Raw genomic sequence first — 23,415 nt, 5'->3', positions numbered from 1 at the left:
TATCTCCTTGGTAAATCTAAGCGAGCGCAAGCGTCGGGAGGCTTGCAGAATCGGGGAGTCAAATTACAGCTTAAAATAATTTAGAATACGATATTTTAAAATACATTCGACTTGTAAAATCATTTTGAATAAATCTTACATTCTTATCATATAATTTTTATCCAAAAGTGTCACGAGAAAATAGGCTTTTAAAAAGTTAAGCTCAGAATTATTTTATGAAACTTTGACAGAATCAAGATGGCTGCGCCCTTGGAACAATTTCTAGCTAAAAGATTTCTCCGAATATCTCATGAAGTTGGAGTTAATTCGCCAAAACCATTTCATTTTCGTAAGCATGGTTTTATTTGGAAGCCATTGTACAGTAAAAACTGTGAATTGATGGCTAGAAACTGCGAAAGACATGTATGTTATCCACCTCCGCTGTTCCCACCGGAAATTGGTCAATCGTCTAGCCGAAACTTTCGGGGAAGTGTTCGGCGAGTCACCGCTGCCTTTTGTACGGCCTCGCATTTCCAAAATCTCCAAGCACGGGGTCGTCGATCTTTTGATTATTCTCAGGGGAAAAGTAACGGAAACTGCTCATTGGCACTTGGAATAGGAGGTAGGCCTAGAATGGCTAGATCATACTATCTATGATTTGTAGAAGCCCCAGGATCTTACGACAATTTGGCATACTCACCTGACAAGCGTGAAGTATGGTCAAAATCTCCGAAAAAATATTTTTAAAACAGAAATCAAGCACTTACCACGATTATATGGATGATGGTCTATCGAGTGGCAGTTTTTCTCACATCTGGGCACAGACTGGAACCTCAAAAAACGAAAAGTTTTCTTCTTCTACCCCGTCTCGATCGGCCATTTTTGTTATGAATTGTAACAAAATGGCCGATCGAAACGGGGGTAGAAGGAGAGAACTTTTCGTTTTTTGAGGTTCCAGTCTGTGCCCAGATGTCAGGAAAACTGCCACTCGATAGACCTTCATCCATATAATCGTGGTAAGTGCATAATTTCTGTTTTCATAATTTATCTTGCTAGATATTTTGACCATAATCTACCCTTGTCCCGTCAGTATGGGTAAATACATGAGCTCCTGGGTTAGTGTAGGCCTAGAGTTGATAATGTTCGTTAACGCAGCAGTTAATTTAGGTCAAATATGATAATGTTGTTCGATAATTAATGATAACAGATAAGGTCTACAGTAACAAACTTAGCTCAGGCCCTAACGTGAGTTCCATTTCTTCACCAGGGGTGGTACCTAAACTGAACTGTTCTGCCTGCATTTGGTATACCCTGTAGTGTAATTAAATTTTTAGCAAATTCCATTAGTTTTCTTAGTTGAAGTTTGGTGACTCATGGAAAGTTTTGTCAACTAAAAATGTATAACCATGATAATGATTTGAGGTCACCTTTCATTTTATTGCTTTAATTTAACTTGTTTATAAGGAACTCTTCACATTAAAAAGAAAGTTTTGAAAGGCTTCCATATGTGCCCCCACGTTATAAAAAAAAGAATGGAGGATATGCAGTCTGTGAGTTACAATGGAAGTTTACTGGGAAGGCTCACTCACTCTTTGCAAGAAATGCATTATGAAGTTTCCTAGATTGCTTGGAAACATAAAATGTTCACCCAGTTGTCTACAAATCATGGAATGGATATCACTTCATTCTTTATTTACTTAGAGAAATGTTCAGTTTTGTTTTTGTTTTGAGTTCATTTATTGATTGTGTAATAAAATTATTTGACTCAATATAAAAAAGCCTTTGGAGGGCTTTAAAAAATATATGTTTTCTGAGATGTCTAAGGTTGTAATATATCCTAGAGTACCTTTATGTTCTTCTACATCTCTAGAATTGTAATAATGAAGGCTTGATGTCTACACTCAAGAGACATTGACATCTCTTTGATGTATAGATATTGTGATATTCTTGTACTTTTTTCAGGTTTTGCCCTGTGCTCTGCCAGTTTATTGTTCAGCTTTTGGAAGGAAGACAAAAAAGAGACAATAGAAATGATGATTGCAAGAGCAGTGGTAAGACTCATCTCAATTTACATTTTATTGTAGCACATGTAACTGCGAAGTGATAAGTCAGTTGAAGAATTAAAGATGTTTAAGTTGACTTCCATAGGCCATTCCAATTTATGCACCTTTCATCTTCGAGGGAGGGAGTTGTGAAGCTGTGCGTGCAACTCTCACATGCAGTGCTCGTACTCGACAATTTTGGCGGGGCTGGGGAGTAACGAGGGTCTTGCAAGCGGGCCGGGGCAGCTTTTGAATAGAACTTTTTTTCATTTAGAGGACTGAAAAAAGGGAGGTACCGCCAATGTACATGTGAGTGTCCCCTCCCCCCACCCTGGGGTCATAGGTTCCTTCAGCAATAACTTGACCCACTTTGTGCCGCACCAAATCCAGGTGATTTTTTCCCTGCTTGATTAATTTCTTGAATGCACAGCACTGGAAACGGCAGTTTAGCTAAAACCTGGGTAATAATAATAGTGTGCCTTAAAAAAGATTACACTTCATATCTAGACATTATCCAAATATACCGGGCTTTGAGTAAGTAACAAGAATTATTTGTCCGAGGTTGAACTGGCATTACTATTTTAGTATAGAAATATTAATTTTGCCAGTACAACTGACAATGAATATTACCCTCTATACTTTTGAAATAAAGGCCTATATTTGTTTTATATCCTATGATTAATTAGGTAGAAAAATAGATCTTGATAATCTAGTTCTTTTACTCGTAGTTCATCCATTTTAAATCTGAATCAAAATATAACGCACTGCGCTTTAATAGCGGAACGCGGATTTGTGCCTGCGCGCGATGCGCAGTGACGTCAATAGTGCACTATTCCATGATTGACATCACGGAATAGTAAATTTTCTTCTGTGGGTGTTTCATTTTCAACATCATCGCAAAATAGTGAAAATATATTTGGTCACATGATGCTATTCAAACCAATCGGCATACAAGATTTAATTTATGTAGGATATAAATTGAACTGTTCAAAGGCCTTCTGATTATTATCATTTATATCCCATACAGATAGCAGAGAGGGAGAATAGATTGGGAGATGCAGACAAGTTCTACCATCAGGCGACTGTTATGTGTGAGAAGGAGAAGAACTCACAAGCTTTACTCTATACATATGATCAGGTGAGTGTTTGTCACTGATGGTGGCTGAAAGGGATAGTCCAGGCTGGAAATGTTTATATCTCAATAAATGGAGTAAAATCCACAGAGCAAAATGCTGAAAATTTGATCAAAATCGGATAACAAATAACAAAGTTATTGAATTTTAAAGATTTGCATTATTTCAGTGAAAGATTTCTAGGCATGTCTTTAGTTTATGAATATTCATTAGATGGGGTGATAATGTCATATCCCCACTTATTCTTTTGTATTTTATTATATGTAATTAGGTTTAATCAAAAATTTTCTACCAAGAACTCAAACAATTGGGTTGACAACTGATTAAGTGCATTAGTTATTCATTGCTGCAACTTATTTCATCATAATGGAGACACATCATTTACTCATGTTTAAAAAAAATAAACATTTATGATTTCATGTAATAACATAAGAAAAAGGAAAGTGGGGATATGACATCATCAGCCAACCTATGATGATGTGCAACTGTTTTCACAAAATGTTTAAATTTTAAAATTCAAAAGCTTCGTTATTTGTTATCCGATTTTGATGAAATTTTTTCAGCATTTTGCTCTGTGAATTTCACTCTATTTATTTAGATATAAATATTTACAGCCTGGACTATCTCTTTAATGAAGGCAATTATAAAGTTAGTTGATTTGAAAATCGATGTTAAATCTGTTATTCCTCCAAAATAACAGACATCTGTAGTACTTTCACTCGGCATCTACAATAATCACTAAAAATCTGGCCATTCAGACGGTTTTATGATAATTGCTCCATGGAAAATCTGCATTCTAACTTCTGAACCAAGCATAATAACCTCCAAAATAAAATGAACCCTAGTCCTTTCTACCCTATTATTCTGAATTAAAAACTCTTATTACAATCCTAACTCTGTACCCTCTGAGATATTAAGACCGGAGCAAATGTCGCAGTTGTGAATGTCTTGTCACCATTCAGACAAGCCTTTGATATGTTTGTATTTCCTTTTTTTACCGTGCCTTCAGTATGTACTCATGATGGATACCAGCGCATAACAAATGTACATATCATTATTGTATAATGCTTCATCCTTAAAATTATCTCCAGTCTGGTGTCAGTGGTGTATCCATCTTGGTTGGATACAAGGCCATTTTATAATGACCATACTATTTGTACACGATGGTAGGTCATCTAAATGGTTGTATCTAGTCAGGCTAGAGCTAAATCGTGGTATTCCATAAAGCTGTTGGTATTTAAGTGTGGAGCATTGTGGCCCAGCGATTAGCAGGTTCAAATCCAAACTATGGCGTAATTTGCTTCAGCAAGAAATCTGTCCACAATGTACTGCATTCAACCCAGGTTAGGTACATGAGTACCGGCAGGAAGTAGTTCCTCAACCTGTGAGTACTGGAATCGGTTGCCGAGCTTAGCCGGGGTAATATAGGAGCACCTTTAGCACCTACTGAGATGGATATACATGCTATACAAATACTTCATTATTATTATTATTAAGTCATGCATGACTTCATGCAAGAATGTTGACCATCTCTTTGGTCCAAAATCAAATTTTATCATCTCTTTGATTCCATTCCACTAAAGTTTATTATTTCCAGTTTATGTGTTTATTTATTTTTGTATTTTATCCAACTTTCTATGTATGTTCATGTAATGTATTGTATTGTATTGTATTGGAATGTCTGTAATGTATATGTATTCAATATCACTTCTTTGTTTATTTATTTAGATCTGCATTCCTTTGTTTATATTTGCCTGAGCTGCAATATCATAAATGGAATTGTAATGTCATTTCTGTCTTCTTTTTAGATGGCTAACTTCAACATGAGGCATGGTCGGTTGATGAAGGCGGAGAATCTCTTCAAGGAGACACTGAAGCTCCTGTTGAGCTCAGGGATCCAGCAGGAAGATCCAGGAGTAGTGGAGATCTCCTTGAAGCTCTCAAGGATCTATGAACGCATGGGAAGGTAAGTTATGAAAAGGTCAAGAACTGGACAAATTGGAAACGAACAAAGTTTTATCACAGATAGGAATAAAATTGGTATTCCCACCAGCTTACCTAGCTGGCAAACCATAGACAGATAATTGTATGAACAGAAAGATAGATATAGATTAGATAGATGGACTATCACATTCAAATGTCTTAAGCTCCATCATACCTGCCAAACCTCCTAACAGTTCGCCAATCAATGTACCACACTCGGTCATCATCACATATCCCTCTTCACATCCCCCAGACATTCAAATTAGTAGGTGATAGGTCATTTTCTGTGTTTGCCCCCAAATATTGGAATAGATTACCCCATAAACTTAGACAATGTTCTTCTACTGATGTGTTTAAGAAGATGCTGAAATCTCATTTTTTTAACATGTTTAATATATTGCAGGTAGTATTTCATTTTGTGTAGTTTTGTTTCAAGTTTTTTACCGATTCTATTTGTTTTGTCATTTGTACAGCGCTTTGTAACTTTTGGAAAAGTGCTTAATAAGAAGGAATTATTATTATAAAAAAGGAATTATTAATGATGTATTGAAAAGGGAGGGAGGGGAAGGGGAGGGAATTAAACTGCAACTAAGACATCATAGTTTGGGGCTTACTATCCATGTGAAATATGAAAGGACAAAAATGACTCGACTCAGTGTTCCTTTTTCAATTTCTAAAAAGATGATGAATTGACCAAAAATGATTCGTCTTGGCAAAGTTTCTATGTACTGACAGTATCAAACAAATGGATTGGTTTACTCACAACTTCTTAATGCAAATTTTAGAATTGTATCTAGAGGATGTTTCACAAAAGGTTGGCGTGATTTCCTTCAGCGGATTATTTTGCTTATTTTCATATTTACTATGGTTTATTTCTTAATACACCCCCTTTCCCATACAGCATCAGCTTCTTTTTTTGCTTTTACCCTTTTAGGATATTTGCTTCCCTTCCATATATACAGGTGTTTTCTCTGTTCCCCCCCCCCCCCCCCCCCCCCTCACACCCAGCAGATTACAATATCAGTTACACCATTTGTCTTTATATATTTTTCGTTTTTGGATATATTTATATAATTTTATACTTACAGATTTATTTTTACACTTACTTTCTTCTCTTAGTTTGTTTAATGCTCTAACATACATACTTATGTCTTTTGCACATTATCAGTTGTTCCCCATTCTTTCCCTTTTTCCCCACTCTTATGCACCAGTTGACCAGTTTATTATGCCTTTCTTTGTTACCTGTTTGACCCACCTCTCACTACTTCTATTGTCATTCATCTCTTCCTCACACCCTCTATCACTGTTTTGTTCTAGATCCTGTTTGATGTTGCCTGCCTCATATCTTAATCCCTCTCAGCTTGAGGTCTTTCTTTGGCCTTACTTACACTAACTTCCCTTTGTGTCTGCATACTCCTTTCCTTTCATCTCCTTCATTAACCTGATTGGTCATCTCTTCTCACTAATGCTCCTTTTGTCTCCTTGTTTCTAGTGTTGCTTTTGAATGTCTGTGGTCTATATTATGGTTGTTCCACTTTATATGTTTGTCATTTTGCCTCCGAAGAAGATTCTGCTAGGATCGAAAGCTTAGGCCCCTTTTGACTCTAGTTATATGCACATCTCGGCCGGTATGCAAATGAGGAAGTGATGACATCACCCACTCACTATTTTGTATTTTATTATATGAAATATTTTTATTTTCTCGTCATTGTCATGTGAAATTAAGTTTCATTCCTCCCTGAACACATGGAATTCCATTATTTTAACATTTTGTGCTTCAGGCAAGGAGGTCCTAATCGTCAAATTCGTAAAAATTGAAATATTGTATAATTAAAACAATAAAAAACAAAAATAGTGAGTGAGTGACATCATCGACTCTCTCATTTGGATGTAACTGGCTCGTTCATATAACTAATTTGTTAAAAATAAGCGAAACTTTGAAATGTCATAAGTTTCTTCTTTTACATCCGATTATGATGAAATTTTCAGCATTGTGCTTGTCTGATTTTTCTCTATTGATTCAAATCAACATTTTTCTGAGGTGGACTTGACCTTTAAACACTGCCTTAAACTTAATCCAGCAGGATACATTTCAGGTGTGAATATAAGTTACTTTTTATGAGTTGATTTTTATCATGAGATTCTTATCTCGTTCGCATTCCACAAGAAGAAATGATGAAGCAGATGTAGGATTCAAATGGTGCATCGACACATCAGAGAAACTACTCAAAGACACACCTGATGATTCCTCAGTAGAATGGTAATTCCTCTTGGTACATCTTATGGTAAATTTGCCAATTGGTCTACACCCAAATTGGCTACTTCCCATTAGGTCTTAAACCAGATGGGCTAATCTCATTTGGTCGAATTACCACTTCATGTTAACATTGTCATATTCCCATTTAGGCCATACCCATTTTCATTTAATATCACTTGGTCTAACATGACTTAGTTTATATGTTTAGATGAGCTGTTTAAGAACCAAATTTTCATTAGAAGAAGTACAAAATGATAAATCGGCAAAGATGAAACTATACATTACAGTTATTAGATCAAGCATACTGTAGACCAAATAACAAATACTAGTAGACCAAATGGATGTAGCCCATGTGCTATTAGACCACTCTTTTATGGAGTGCCAGTTGTCAACTTATTCACCAATTAGAAAGTATTTCATCCTGCTGCAAAAATTCATCCAGAAATTGAGTTGTGAAATGGGAAGAGGCAAAAATATAATAAATTGTACTGAATTGAATTGATACATTGCAATTGCCACAAACATGGAAGAAATATTTGAAAGAACTCTGAGCATTCCGCAAAAATGTGGTTTAAAATTCTAGTTTAGACTAGTGTGAAATCTAAGTTTAATCATCAGAATATCACCCTTTGTTGTTATTCTACATTTACTCCACAGTCATGACAAGATAATGAACCTGAAATCCTTGTTAGGTATGTGTCTGGACGCCTACGCTCGGTTTCTTGGTGCAACCAACAGATTAGCTGATGCAGAGAGGTTGTATAAGAGGGCCCTAGAGATATGTGAAAGTGACCTTCAGGTGGATGGCTCTCCACATCCCCAGGTAATTATGCTTGTTAGGTCATGAATACATTGCCACTTGGTCTACTCCCACTTCGTCTACTTCTCTTAAGTCTCATCCAACCTGGTGTAATCCTACTTCATCTACAAAACATTTGGTCTAATTGCCATTCAGCTCATTTACCATCTTTTCTAATCTCCAATTAGGCTATACCCATTCCGCCTAATATCAACTTGGTCTAAAACCCTTTGTCTACGTGATTAGACAAACTGCTTGAGAATAAAAATTTTCATTTGACAAAATAAGAAGTGATATGTAAACAAATTTTCGGCATTACTCCTATGTGTTTAAGATCACATGCTCGATTTGTAATGAAAATCATAAGTCAGAAAAAATTGGAACCAGTGGGATTCGAACCTGTCATCTACTGCTTGCTGGGCAGCGACTTAACCACAGGCTATTCAAAAAATGAAACGAAGTGGAATAGACCACTGGACTTTAGACTCAGTGGGTATTTGACTAAATTTGGTTGTAGACCGAATGGCATTTAAGACCAAATTGATAATAGAACTGGTTTACATGTAGCTCATATGATATTATACTACATCATAGAGAAATAGACCAAGTGAATCAAAACATACAGCCAGTAATATTCCATTTACATTTCTAACAGGAATAGGATATTTGAGGATAATGGATCAAAATGTTTTCAGACTGAAAATATATTCCAGTTATTCTGCATGAGAGGTTTTCAACATCACAAAACACCTTAATTTTCTATGCATTCACAAAAGCCCTTCGAAATCATGTCTACTAGATCCTATCCCAACGTATCTTGTGAAGGACTGCATCAAAGAGCTTGCTCCATTCATAACCAGACTTATAAATCACTCTTTGTCTTCCGGAGAAGTACCGGCAGCATTCAAACAATCGCATGTCTTTCCTCTCCTGAAAAAAACATCATTGGATCGCAATGACTTCAATCATTACCGTCCCATTGCGAACTTGCCTTTTATCGGTAAGGTCCTTGAGAGGATTGTTGCTGCCCGAATGAGGTCACATCTTGACGATAATAGCCTATTTCCTGCAATGCAGTCCGCTTACCGCCCATGCCACTCCACTGAAACAGCCCTCCTAAAAGTCACTAATGATCTGCTGCTAGCTATAGATAAAGGACATGAGGCTGTTCTGATCCTGTTGGACTTCTCTGCAGCATTCGACACGATCGACCACACCACAATGCTACAGCGCTTCCATTGCAGATACGGTTTTGACGGAATGGTCCTGCAGTGGCTCAGTTCTTACCTAGAAGATCGAACGCAGTTTGTAGCTATCAACAATGTGCAGTCGAACCCATTTCCCCTTCCATGTGGAGTACCGCAAGGGTCCGTCATGGGACCACTCGACTTCATATTGTACACCGGACCTCTGACTGATGTCATCAATGCTCACCAAGACATTCAGCACATCATGTATGCTGATGATACACAGTTATATGTCATCTTAAAGTCTAGTGAGGTTGCAAGTGGGATGTTAAAACTAGAAGAGTGTATATCTTCTGTGAAATCCTGGGCTACTAGAAATCATCTGAAGTTCAATGGTACCAAGACTGAACTTATCCATGTCACATCTTCATTCCGCAGGTCATCAGAGCTCCCAAAGTTTGAAGTTGATGGGGCTGTAGTCAAGCCATCTGAATGCTCTAAGGACCTTGGGGTTATAGTGGACGGTAAACTCTGCATGAAACAACATATCCAGAAGATCTGCAGAGCTGCTTCATTCGGCATCCATAGAATAGGGAAACTCCGAAAGTACCTTGACAAGAATTCCACTGAGAGACTGGTCAATGCATTTGTTACTTCGCAGATTGACTATTGTAATAGTCTCTTGATCAACTTGCCTGCATCTCACTTGTCTAAACTCCAGCACATCCAGAACACAGCCGCACGTCTAATCACACGCACAAGAAAGCACGAGCACATTACTCCTATTCTTCGTTCACTTCACTGGCTTCCTATTCCACAACGTATTCAGTTCAAGGTTCTTCTTCTAACATACAAGGCTTTCAATGGACTCGCACCATCATACATCAAAGAACTCATCCAGCCCAAGACTCAGACCACTTCCATCCGGCTCCGTTCATCAACATCAATTCACCTACAGCTAGCACCAGGTCCACGCACTAAGACACGCTACGGTGACCGTGCTTTCTGTGTGTGTGCCCCCAAGCTTTGGAACGATCTCCCAGTGATAATCCGTGATTCTCCTTCTGTAGACACCTTCAAGATCAGACTCAAAACATATCTATTCAATGGACTGTAGTTCGATTCACTAATTCCATGTCACCCATCTGTTTTCTTTGTTTATTATAATGTCTTGCAATGTAATTTAACGTAATGTAATTTAATGTAATAATGATATAATTCATTATGCTCTTAATAATTCTTATACTTGTATTGCTTTAAGATATAAATGTTAAGCGCTTAGAAACTATTGTAATCAGCGCTATATAAATGTACATTATTATTATTATTATTATTATTTTATTTTTACTTTTTCTTGAATGATACCTATTCTTTTGATTTGATTTGAATTGATTTGATATATTGTTTTCTTCTGCATTCATATAATTTGTGTAAACATTTTTCATTACACAACAAATATTTATTGATTACTCTTTTAGGGCTTTATTTTTTGTGGTTTGAAATCCTCTCACGTTCATGTATGACATCAGTTGGTGACTAAGATCCTGTATTCAGTTGAAAATTAGTCTTTGATCATTTTAGCAAAATTATCTCATAAACTTCTGTTAATGCTGGTATCCCTTTGGGAAGTAATATAATAGTGGTATTTTATTTAAAGACTGTTCGCAGCAAGAGCTGAATTGTACAGAACTTTTACATAAAAAACAACATAAAACATAACAGTATCAAAATAGAATTATGAAAATACACAAAGCATGAAAAAATATACTATCATTAATACTTTAGGGGTTAATATGAATCAACAGAATATTTTCAAATATAAGTAATTGCAGAAGTTTCAAAATTTGCTTAAGATATAGTATACGAGAAAGCGGATTGGAAGGATTTATGATGTAAGTGAAATGGATTGGATAAATTTTGACTTGAGGATATCGAGATTTTGAATTAGTGTCGTATTCAGAGTATAAGGAGAAATGAAAGTGGGTAACAATGGGTAAATAATTAGAATAAAGTTTTAAATACATAGTTTTGTATCCAATATAATGGCTGATGGAAGCCAGCTCATTTAAAATGTTGACAGCATGTATCAAAGTAATACATGACAAAGTTTATTCTATCCTACCTCCATTGACCATACCCTCTCACTCATCATTCCTGAATATACATATCAATGTATTGCTCCCCACAGACAGTTGTCTTGCTGAATGACTTGGGGACAATCTGTGATATGAGAGGGAACAGGGACGATGCAATTGAGCATGTTCAACGAGCAGTAGAGTTGGCCGAGAAGTCATCCCCAGCAGTATTACCCACCATCCTTTGTAATCTCGCCTCTATCAAGATGCATAAAGGTGAATATGAGTTCAAACTTACCCTTCTTGTATTTTCTGAATCAAGATCATGGCCTTTGGCTAGGAAAAGATTCTACAGGCATAAGTTCATTATGAATCATGACATGATATTTACCCCTTGACACCACTCATTCAATGAACAAGGTTATTACCGTATATAACCTTTTTTTCAGTTACATATCCATGTGTGTCAAAATAAGGGTGGCAATGTTTGGCTTATTTTGTCTTTTTCTATGGGACAAATGCTTGATTTTCATACACTGTCAGCTTTTATTACAGCTATTCATCATATAACTTGGCTCTTATGTAAATTTAATTCTTTAAGTTATTTTTTCTTAATTAAAAACACAGATTGAAAAATGAAAATTTTCTTGCCATATATTACTTTCCACCAATAAAGGGTGTACACAAAAATATGCCCAAAATTCAAGTTTTTGAGCGCTCTGGTGAATACAAAAATTATTCCCAAGTTACTAATGAAATATAAATTGCAACTGTAAGGAATTAGTAATTTTGGTCACAAGAGTGATAGTTTAATGATTTTTTAAAGTGTGTGCTATGTACAGCATTGGCATACCATAGTCCTTCCTGTAGATTCCCCACAGGAAGGATGGTTGCTATGAGCCAGTGTTTGACATCATAAATATACATGACTATGCAACCTTGAATCTGTTAAATATCTCAAGTACACATAAACATATAGGCTTTACCTGAGACTTTAGGGAGATGCTCTCTGCTTGGCTGCTAGGTAGTGAAGTGGCTTGGAAGTTCTGAGCAGAGACATTCTTTCTATAGTCAATGGTATCCCATTCAGGTATCCATCGATTGTTCTTTTGTCATGGAATGGCACGTAGATTACTAGGCAAGCATGTACATTACATTGGTATGTACATTAAATTGGCATGTAGATTACTAGGCAAGCATGTACATTACATTCATTTTGGTATGTACAATACAGCTGGCATTTCTTTTCAAAAGTTCTTGGATAGTACATAACAGGGTTACACTTCGTATTTCCGAAGCTTCGTAATTCCGACGGTTCTTTATTCCGAAGGTTCGTAATTCCGAAACACGTAAATTGCCTATACCTCGATGTTCGTTAATCCGAAAACGAAAAAGGGTTCGTTAATCCGAACATTTGTGGCGTAATTCCGACGATTCGTTATTCCGAAGGTTCGATAATCCGAAAACGAAATAAGGTTCGTTGTTCCGAAGGTTCGTTAATCCGAAAACGAAATAAGGTTCGTTGTTCCGAAGGTTCGTTAATCCGAAAACGAAAAAAGGTTCGTTATTCCGAAGGTTCGTTGATCCGAAAACGAAATAAGGTTCGTTTTTCCGAAGGTTCGTTAATCCGAAAACGAAATAAGGTTCGTAATTCCGAAGGTTCGTTAATCCGAAAACGAAATAAGGTTCGTTAATCCGAAAACGAAATAAGGTTCGTTAATCCGAAAACGAAATAAGGTTCGTTAATCCGAAAATTAAATAAGGTTCGTATTTCCGGAAATGAAAATAATTCATTTTGGTAACAAAAGCTCTGATAAGCTCTGATCTGATCTAAAGGGGACATTTTAAGAACTTTTTGCAGTTAGCCATGAAGACGATGCGTGTTTTAGCCAATGGCGGCGGAACGTATTTTTTTTTTGGGGGGGGGGCAAAGTAAAAAAAACGGGCCAATTTGGTGCAAACGGATATTTTCATCATTAGATTATCATCTGTGTAAAGAGGTTGTGTGTTTTTGTAGTAACTAAATTGAGCACAATTTTTTAAGTGATCACTAAACATGCTAAAGTTATATATTTACGTTTCATTTCTGCGAGCGTAGAGAGCAAGCGGTTGGGGGGAAAGTCAAATCTGAAAATTCACCTTTTTGGTCAATACTGTGAAAAGGGCATCCTTGTGAGATGTCGCGAGCGAATCACGTGCTCAAACTTTTGGAAATTTCATTTGGGCCTAGAATGATGATATTGATAAAGATATCATTTACCCAGGGAAGCCACTTCAGTTCTGAAAACTATTCTCCCAGCTATTATTATTTTTTTACAAGAATGCTATAGAATGTCCAGTTTTCAGGTTAGCCCACGTTTCTCGCTCGCATCAGGTATTGTTTATTGAGGAACTCATTCTATTCCTGGTTACAAAAAAGAAGTATGAAATGTCCAGTTTTCAGGTTGGAATATCACAAATTTTAAGCTTGCGGTTCGCGCTCTCATTATTTAGCTCGTGAGATATATATTCTATTCATGAGTCACTAAATGCAGTCCTTAAAAGATTACTTTCTGAAGCCTGTTGCATAAAACTTTTTACCTGAGAAAACTCTGGTAAAAACTGAAAACTAAGGTTAGTCTGATTTCCGCCAATTACTTTAGCACAGGGCAAAAACTCCTGTAAAAACAACCTGAGTTTTCTCAGGTAAAAAGTTTCATGCAACGGGCCCCAGGTCAGTATATAAACAAATTACAACTTGCCCTCGCATTAATTCTTTAGAAAGATACACATCTTTCTCACGATTACAAAAAATGCTCCGAATGCTCACTTCACGTCTTGTTACATGACATGTCTACTAGTTTCAGCTTGCGATTCGCGCTTTAAACATCTCACAAGGATCATTATTAGTATTATTTTTATTTTTATTACCAGCAGAAGCTGTTATTAAAAATGACATCCCCTCCAATACAAATCCTATTATCTAGAGGTTGCTCGCACGCTTCCAACACACTTGATCCCCTGCATCTTTAATTAAACCATTTGCTTATAGGCAGCAATTGCTCAGATAAAATCGAAATTAGCCTATGCTTGATCAGGGCGCCATTCTTAATGAAATACATGCTTTCGCCCCAACACACATCATCAATCGTTATTACTATCATTGCATAATATCGTGTAATCTTGTAATGACAACATCGTTTTTGTTACCAAAATGAATTATTTTCATTTTCGGAAATACGAACCTTATTTAATTTTCGGATTAACGAACCTTATTTCGTTTTCGGATTAACGAACCTTATTTCGTTTTCGGATTAACGAACCTTATTTCGTTTTCGGATTAACGAACCTTCGGAATTACGAACCTTATTTCGTTTTCGGATTAACGAACCTTCGGAATTACGAACCTTATTTTGTTTTCGGATTAACGAACCTTCGGAATTACGAACCTTATTTCGTTTTCGGATTAACGAACCTTCGGAATTACAAACCTTATTTCGTTTTCGGATTGACGAACCTTCGGAATTACGAACCTTCGGAATTACGAACCTTCGGAAATACGAACCTTCGGAATAACCGAACCTTCGGAATTACGAAGCTTCGGAATTACGAATGTATGCGCATAACAGAGTGGGTCCTTTTTGAGACCTCCAGCATATTATTCTTGCCATGTACAGGAAGATCACTGAAAAATGTTGCTAAGCTTTAATTGTGACTCCAAAATCTAACAAGGCTTATTTGATGTCATTTGTTACTAGGTTTGAAAGATGAAGCCAGAACCATCTACAAGAGAGCATTGAAGCTCGCAGAGAAAGAAGGTGACCGAGAAGCAGTACTTATCATCAGAGCTAACCTCCAGAAAGTTTTATGATAGCGTCCAGTTACTCATTGGTATTACCTGGAATAAAAGACTTCATCTTATCACAACACCCACAAGGAAGATACAAAACTTTGGTTTGATAAAGAATTTGGTCTAGTTCTCCATATCGAGGCACTTATTTTTCATCTATTGCTGCATACCTTAGTGCTTTGCCCTGTAAACTTGACAGCATTGAACTCTTTAAATTGTGCCTCAAAACGCACTTATTTCATCAGATCAGGGACCTGTTGCAGAAAGAGTTGCGTTAAAACGCAAGTCAAAATATCAAGCGCAAGTCCCGATTACGGGTGCTTCATTGGCTGAAAATCAAGTTGTGCAAGATTTTTTGTTGTTGCGTTTGATCGCAACTCTTTCTGCAACGGGCCCCTGTAGTAATTAATCTAATTTGATTGGCCTGTGCTTATGAAAGTTTTTGACAGATACATGGCACAATATAAATGCTGTGGATCGTCATCATTTCATATGGTCTTATTCTCAGATCATCTACTGTATAACCATCATGGCTAAACCCACTTGGTGTACTCTCAGTCTAGTCTTGATTGCTATGTGGGCCAACCATCACTTAGTCTAATACTGACTTTGACTGTTATTTAGTCTAATGCCTACAAGGTCTAATTTCCACTTCATCTATTTACTTTTTTTGCACTAGTTCTCAAATGAAAATTTGGTTCATAAATAGTTAATATAATATAGACTCAGTGAATATTAGATGAAATGGGCATGTATGGTCTCACTGGAAATTAGATGGAAAGTTGATGGACTAAATGGCAAATAAGCTAGGTAGCATGAGACCAAATGAAAGTAGACCAAGTGGCATTTTACCGCTATCAAGATGAAATGTGAAGCAAGAAATTAAGTGCCAACAGACTTGCAAATAAACTTTAGATGAAGATTTTTATAAACATGTTTTAGGTTACAATTCAAAATGGACTAGTTTTATTGAGTGATGATTACTTTTGAATCATTTGTTTACATTTAGTTATATCATAAGATTTGAATTTATTAAAACAGATTTTATTAAATCATTAAGAAAAGGAAAATTATCTATTTCTATTGTGTTTTACTGTTTTTGCCCTGCCAGTCTTTCTCTCACACTCCAATTCTTTCTTTCTCTCACTTTCCATCCCTTTGCTATTTATCTCTCGTTCTCTCTCACTCACGTTTTCTTTCCTTCTGCTGTCTTTCCCATTGTTTCACCTTCTCACTCTCGCTGATTTTCCATCCCTTTGTTATACAGTGCGTCCCACATGAAAGAAAATCCTTTCAGAGACAGATTTCACAATTGAATATGTGTTTACTATAAATTTGATATTTATGGTAATAGTGGAATCTCATCTTTCGTTGAGACCTACATCTTAGCGAATCATTCGCTCATGGCAGATTAAAAACAATAAATATGGAGGCATGTCATTAATGATCCGTGCAGAAACTCACATGTGAATCTGAATTCATTCTCATTTTGGGGATCATTGAGAGAATTCAAAAGAAATACTAATGAGCTAATCATCTAATAAGCACAATGGTCGTTCCACGAATCAATCTTGTTCAACTTTTCTGCACTGCCTGATTTTGACATTAAAATTTCAAACTCATCTTGCTCATTATAGTGTATTTGTTTGTCACATATTGGGTATCAAAATATAGGAAAATGATTGAATTGTATGATATTAATGAATTATCTTAATCCATTTTGTTCGAAGAGAACAGATATGGAAATCCTGGGGCCTGTTGCATAAAACTTTTTGCCCGAGAAAACTCTGGTAAAAACTAAAAACTAAGGTTAGTCTGATTTCTGCCATTGACTTTAACACGGCAAAAACTCCGGTAAAAACAACCCGAGTTTTCTCAGGTAAAAAGTTTTATGCAACGGGCCCCTGGTTTCCTTTATTCTAGGACACTTTATATCTAACTTCCATCCATCTATCTTTCGGATCTCTCAATTTCTATCCAACCTGCTTTCTCACTTTTTCATCTCTCATTTTACACCCCTCAGTCTACCATCTATCTCTCCCTCCCTCAATATCCATCCATCCCTTTAGCTATATCTCTCTCACTCTCTTTGTTCATAATATTTTCCAACCTTTTTTCTCTCAATATCATATCTTTTTTTTATGGTCTCAGTGAAATTTCACGTGCTCTTCTCATGTTTTGGAAAAATAAATAAAATTGAATTTTCAGAAATACTTAAAAATTTATTTCAAATCAAAAGGCACAAAGCAAATTACACAAAATGTTATATCAGAATAAACATTTATTCATAGAAATTTTAACAATAATTGAAATTAAACACAATGCACATTAATCAATTTTCACCCAGAATATTTACAATTTCTTCATTTCAAGCTATGATTTATGATTGCATTCAACAAAATTTTTCTGAATTACTCTGTACATTAAACTATAATTTAACAATAATTCGATATAAAAGTTCGGCAATGTCATAAGAATGGTGCTGAAACTCATTTAAATATAAAAAACAAACTGGCAGCATATATCTCTTACTATTATTAAACCTCTAAATCCCTTCAAGCATTATCTGTTCTCTAGGAATTCTAAAACTTAAAACCACCGAGTTGCGACAATATCTAACATTAGATCTACATGTACTAATATAAATCCTACGTATGATTATCAATTGATCAAACAGATCAATATTCACATTTTGAAGAAAAAAAATTACATCATTACATTATTCAAATCTTGGAGAAAATAGAAACAACAAAATTTGAAAAAAAGCTGAATTGCAAAATTGATGTTATTCTTAACTTTCAAATGTACACAAATTTGTTTATATATCATCTTAGCAGAAAATCATACTTTTGTAAAACTTTTGAACATGCTCAAATTGCAATGCTATTATTCAAGAGAATAACTTCAATTCACAAATTCCATCCTAGTCAAATGATTTTTGCAACATGCATGTGACTAACCAGATTACTTTTTTTACTTAATGTATAAATTTATGACTGATGATGAACTGTCATACTGAAATTAAATTATGAAGACTGGTCAGAGTTTTAAGATGAAGATGGTTTATCAAATAAAAAGGATCCACATCACTATCTCATGTCGCAAATTATTTTACTTAGGGTTTAGTATGATTATACTAAATTAAAAGGTCAAGTCCACCTCACAAAAATGTTGATTTTAATCAAAAGAGAAAAGCAGACAAGCAATATGGTGAACATTTCATCAAAATCGGATGTGAAATAAAAAAAGTTATGACATTTTAAAGATTCACCTATTTTTCACATTTTGCACAAAATAGTTATATGCACAATTTAGTCACATGCAAATGAGAGAATCAATGATGTCCCTCACTATTTCTTTCGTTTTTTTTAATGTTTGAATTATACATTATTTCAATTTTACAGATTTTACAATAAGGACAAACTTGATTGACCCATAAAATGTTAAACAATGGTAATTCCACATGTTCAGGGCGAAATGAAACTTTCGTTCACAGGACAATTGGGAGAAAAAAAGAATATTTTATATTTCCTATAATAAAATACAAAAAAAATAGTGAGTGATGTCATCAGTTCCCTCATTTGCATACCAACAGTGATGTGCATAGAAATGTTTTGTGAAATTAAGCGAAACTTAAAAATGGCAAAAAGAAGCTGCTGAAAACTGCTTATCTAATAAAAGAGAGCCAATGGAGTAAATTAAAAAGTCAAAAGGGGCCTAAGCTTTCGATCCTAGCAGAATCTTTGTCGGAGGCAGAATGACTTAAAACTTAAAAATGACTTAAAAACTTAAAAATGTCATAACTCTTATTTTACATCCGATTTTGATGAAATTTTCAGCAATATGCTTGTTGGATTTTTCTCTATTATTCAAATCAACTTTTTGTTGGGGTGGACTTGTCCTTTAATTTGAATATGGAAATAGTTGAAATGCCCTTGACCATGCTTCGTGCATATTTGAACAGTTCTATATACATCTTGTGCGTACAATTCTTTCAAGTACATCGAGCTGATGCATATGTGTGTAAAATGCATAACACTGAAAATTAATATATTATTGTTTTCACACAGGCAAATGTCACTTCTCTTTTTTCTCAAGCTGTAACATGTTACCTGTTAATCCATTTCACATTGTTTTGTTGCCATCAATAAGAATCAGTGTGACATTAAAGGTTTCTAGTGTTAAAGACAGTGTGTGAGAGAGGTGCTATGTCAGGTAAGATTGCAGAATTCTAGTGTTAAACACATAAAACATGCACTACCAGAACAATCTAGGGAGCATTTCACAAAAACACTTGTCAGATGTTTTATCCCGTTTTAACTGAGTTTCCATAGTAATATACATTGCTTCTCAGCCAATCAAAGTCATGGAAACTTGTCACATCTGTCCAACTTGTCTGACCCAAAAATGTTGATGAAGTGCTCAGTTTTTATTTTATAAATAAATTGTGAAATTGTGAAAAATACTGAGGTGCAATCTAATGAAAATAAAATATTTAAGTTACAGTATAACATTATGTTCATCAGAAATATAAACAACATACGATTCTAATGTTTCCTAATTTTTGAAGTCAAGTTCATCCCAGAAAAATGATGATTTGAATGAATACAGAAAAAAATCAACAAGCATGCTGTCCTGTAACTATCATTGTACTGTAGAGGAGGGAAGTATCACTACTTTCACATTCATATCATTCCGTCAATGGAACTTCCATGTTCTTTGACCAAAAATAACATCGTACAAGAAAAATAAAATGTGCTCTAAAGTGATTGGTTAACACTGTTTGACTTATAACAAATCTGAGCTAGAAGGTCACACTTGTCACCTGTGTCTGTGATATGTTACAAAAATGAAGCCCAGAAAAAATTGCATTCAAAAATAATTTTTAAGTGCTTCAAAAATTGAAATATAAAGTGACCGGAAACACCATCTTACTTTTATCCCATACACTTATGTGTACTATCTAGGCGTCTATAAGACGCCTATTTACAAAATCGGGGTTTGCCTTGTAGTTTTAGCTTTTCATTCTCAATAATGGTTTTTTTCAGGGTTTATTAGTTCTAATACATGCACTAGTACACTTGTTTCATCTTGGTTTAAGAATTTTTTAAATCGGCTGCTCACAAAGTTAAACGATACCTTTAACATCCTAATATTATTATTTTTCATCAAGTCAGCTGGTTTACCACACAATAAGGAATGAGGAAGCATGCTTATCGTATGCTGCATGCCTGAAGTACAGCAAATTTCAGTTATTTACCACAAGATATTTCATTGCAAGATGTCTTGTAATTCATTTGATGTTGCTAATAGCTTGGCAGTTGGTTTTTAACTATGGCAAGTGGAATGTTGACAGATTGATTTGAACATTATAAAACAAATAATGCAGTTTTGGGTCACTCGTGAGATCACAGTTTCCTTTGTGACCCCAACTATTTCATTCAGGGCTTTGCCACCTCCATATCCATAATTCCAACAAGTCTCTGAATATTATTACTATTAATTATTCACATTCAACATTTAACAATCATTCATTCATTATTTTCATTTGGATATTGTGGTTCTCACTCTTGCCTTGAAATCAGAGGGACCAGGGTTCAAATCCTCCCCCAGCCAGTAATATCATCCAGCAAGGATTATCCATATTATGTAATACATTCAATTCAGTTAAAACAATTGGGGTCTTTGAAGGAATTAATTACTTTGAACGCAGAGCATGTAACAGCTGCTCTGCTTTTTTAAAGTTGGTGTAATTAACCTGCATTATTACAGAGCGACTTTTGTTCATAGGCACTTTATAGTACAAGTATATAAAATCACTCACAGACAATTTGCGTGGCTTCACTATAACAGCCAAGCCTAACTTGCAGCATTTACATGTAAAGCAATCTCTCTTATAAGCAAAAAGAAAAGAAGGAGGGCGAGATCCTGGGGTGCCACTTCCATTGACGAGAGGATACGTTGCATGACTATGGGGTTTCGAAAAACACAATTATTTTCCATGTTCTGAAAATGCACCCCTTAACTCTTAACATGCCACGCACACTACTAACCCAATGCCACAGTGCTAATCCGATGCTAATCCCCTGTGCCAGCCACAAAACCCCCCTGTGCCACATTGATTTTGGGATCGCGAGTCGTATTCACTCCTTTCAATAGTCATGATTACAATTGCTTGTAACTCTCTAACGATTAGTTTATCCACAAAATATTGTGTAGTAAAGTTGTAGGAAATTTCATACCCCTTATAATGGTGTCCTCATTATATGGATTGGTTATTATCTTTACCGCTAAAATATGAGTTGTATCAAGTAGTTCCATTTTGTGGAGTGTTTTGTATGGATAAAAAAACCTAGGTCTCTTCCCTCTCAGAGGCGGAGCCATATCTTGTAAAAAATGTAGAAATGCTCGAAAAGTCGACTGTAAACCACATGAGTAAGTTGATCTGTCAGAAAGCAGAGTTCGCACTGCACACAATAGTGCTAATTACGGCGTGCATGCGATGCGCAATACAATGCAAAACGGCGTAACAATGATTGTAATTCCGAATGTGCGCAGTCATGCACGAAGCAGGCGAGGGTAGGAAACAATGCAAGCACAAAGCAATCAATAGTAGGCGTGCGAGCACGAGTGTGGCATGTTATAGTAGGATACATAGCGTGCACGAAGCACTCAATGAGTTAACAAGTACTGGCGTGTGAAACCCTACTCTTGACAAGTATTGCACACAAATGGTACCCTTGACAGGTGTTCCCTGAGTTGACCCCCTAAATAAGTACAATATCTTAATATGTCATGGATGTGATCACGGATGTCGGCTTTACCTTTACTTTCATTTGGTTTAGTGCCATCCCACACACCTCGCTCAAACCTCGGACACTAAACACGTAGTGTTGGGACAAAAAAATTACATCCTATATAAAGTATTTCAGTCTGTTTATACCCTTGCAAATTGGACCATAAACACAAAGTTTTCCTAGCGATATACATACCCTTTTTCATTATTTTAGTGTTTTTGACACCCTTATTTCATGAGGAGCCTGAGGAAGGAGCAGAGGAGGAAAGGAAGGCAGACAGGTAAGAGGGGGAGAATGAAGATAATATGGGGAGGGAGAATGAGGAAGTAGAAAGGAGATAACACTAGGTGGTTTCAAACTGCCTCGATCACAAGAAACCCCGTTAAATTACGAGAACTTTTTTAGGCTAAAAAATATCCATTAATTATTCCTGCATTCACACTGCCTTGAAACATACCCTTTCGGGATAAGTTCCCGAAGTTACGAGCCTGCGCAGTATGCTCTGATAAGCAGACAAAGCGCGAGATTCAAAATCACTAGTCCAGCAGCCATCCACGCCGCCGCGCCCAACGACACGCTGGGCTAAAAGTTCCCTTAATTGCTTTCACATTGCCAAAATACCTGCGACCTTGGAAAAATCCCCGCGAAAGTTATCGTAATTTTGCCAAGTACCTACTATTTAGCGGGTATTTTCTTTCGGGGAAACTACACGTAGTTTGCTTTCACATTACCAAAATACCTGGAACTGACGAACTTCGAGGCGGTCTGAAATGAAAGGGTAGGTTCTAATCAAAAGGGGGGAAAATAACACCTAAAATAAACATATCAATATACTGTAGATGATTAGAAGATACAAAACTTGGCATTAAATTAATTGCACTATATGTCACTATACAAAATTCGATTTTAAAAACAATGTACACAGGTTTTGGCTTGACAAACTATGTATAAAATAAAAACTCGAACCTTAAAATCGGTGGTCCGTCATTATACTTAGAGCACTATTTCCCAGTTCATAATCGTTAGAAAAATGGTTTCACTTAGTAACTAAACTCACTTTCACAAAGGCTTAAATAAAATAGTTGAAGCATAAAGCATTTGCAGTACAGTTACCTGTTTATGTCACTTTACTGCATTGTTAAAATTTAAACAAAACGTGAACCATGAGCTGATGCAATTTTGTACATGAAAATACACATATTTCAACACAATGCAATATTGGACTCATTTTTTAAAACATACCCTATTGAATAGTGAGGGGTTATATATCTGTATACCATTCCATGACTTGAAAAGTGGACCCTGAGCATTAGTTCGCTGACAAAGTACTGATA

The 23,415-nt window shown here is 35.9% G+C and overlaps 1 protein-coding gene across 2 annotated transcripts; it reads left to right on the top strand.

Moving 5' to 3' along the window:
- The first annotated feature begins 172 nt into the window (after positions 1–172).
- Positions 173–15,614, top strand: LOC121431992 (tetratricopeptide repeat protein 19, mitochondrial-like). 2 transcript variants are annotated; one of them, XM_041629797.1, is made up of 8 exons: positions 173–601; positions 1,942–2,030; positions 3,049–3,159; positions 4,963–5,120; positions 7,305–7,397; positions 8,052–8,217; positions 11,569–11,731; positions 15,193–15,614. In XM_041629797.1, exons 1-8 carry the CDS (start codon positions 238–240, stop codon positions 15,303–15,305), a joined length of 1,257 nt encoding a protein of 418 aa, XP_041485731.1. In that variant the 5' UTR covers positions 173–237; the 3' UTR covers positions 15,306–15,614. The 2 variants fall into 2 exon arrangements, with proteins under 2 accessions (XP_041485731.1, XP_041485732.1); XM_041629798.1 differs by having other exon boundaries at positions 180–601; positions 7,308–7,397.
- The last annotated feature ends 7,801 nt before the right edge of the window (positions 15,615–23,415 follow it).

Source organism: Lytechinus variegatus, chromosome 18 (assembly GCF_018143015.1).
Source record: "Lytechinus variegatus isolate NC3 chromosome 18, Lvar_3.0, whole genome shotgun sequence".
NCBI lineage: Eukaryota > Metazoa > Echinodermata > Echinoidea > Temnopleuroida > Toxopneustidae > Lytechinus > Lytechinus variegatus.
This window is presented reverse-complemented; position numbering and strand designations above follow the sequence as displayed.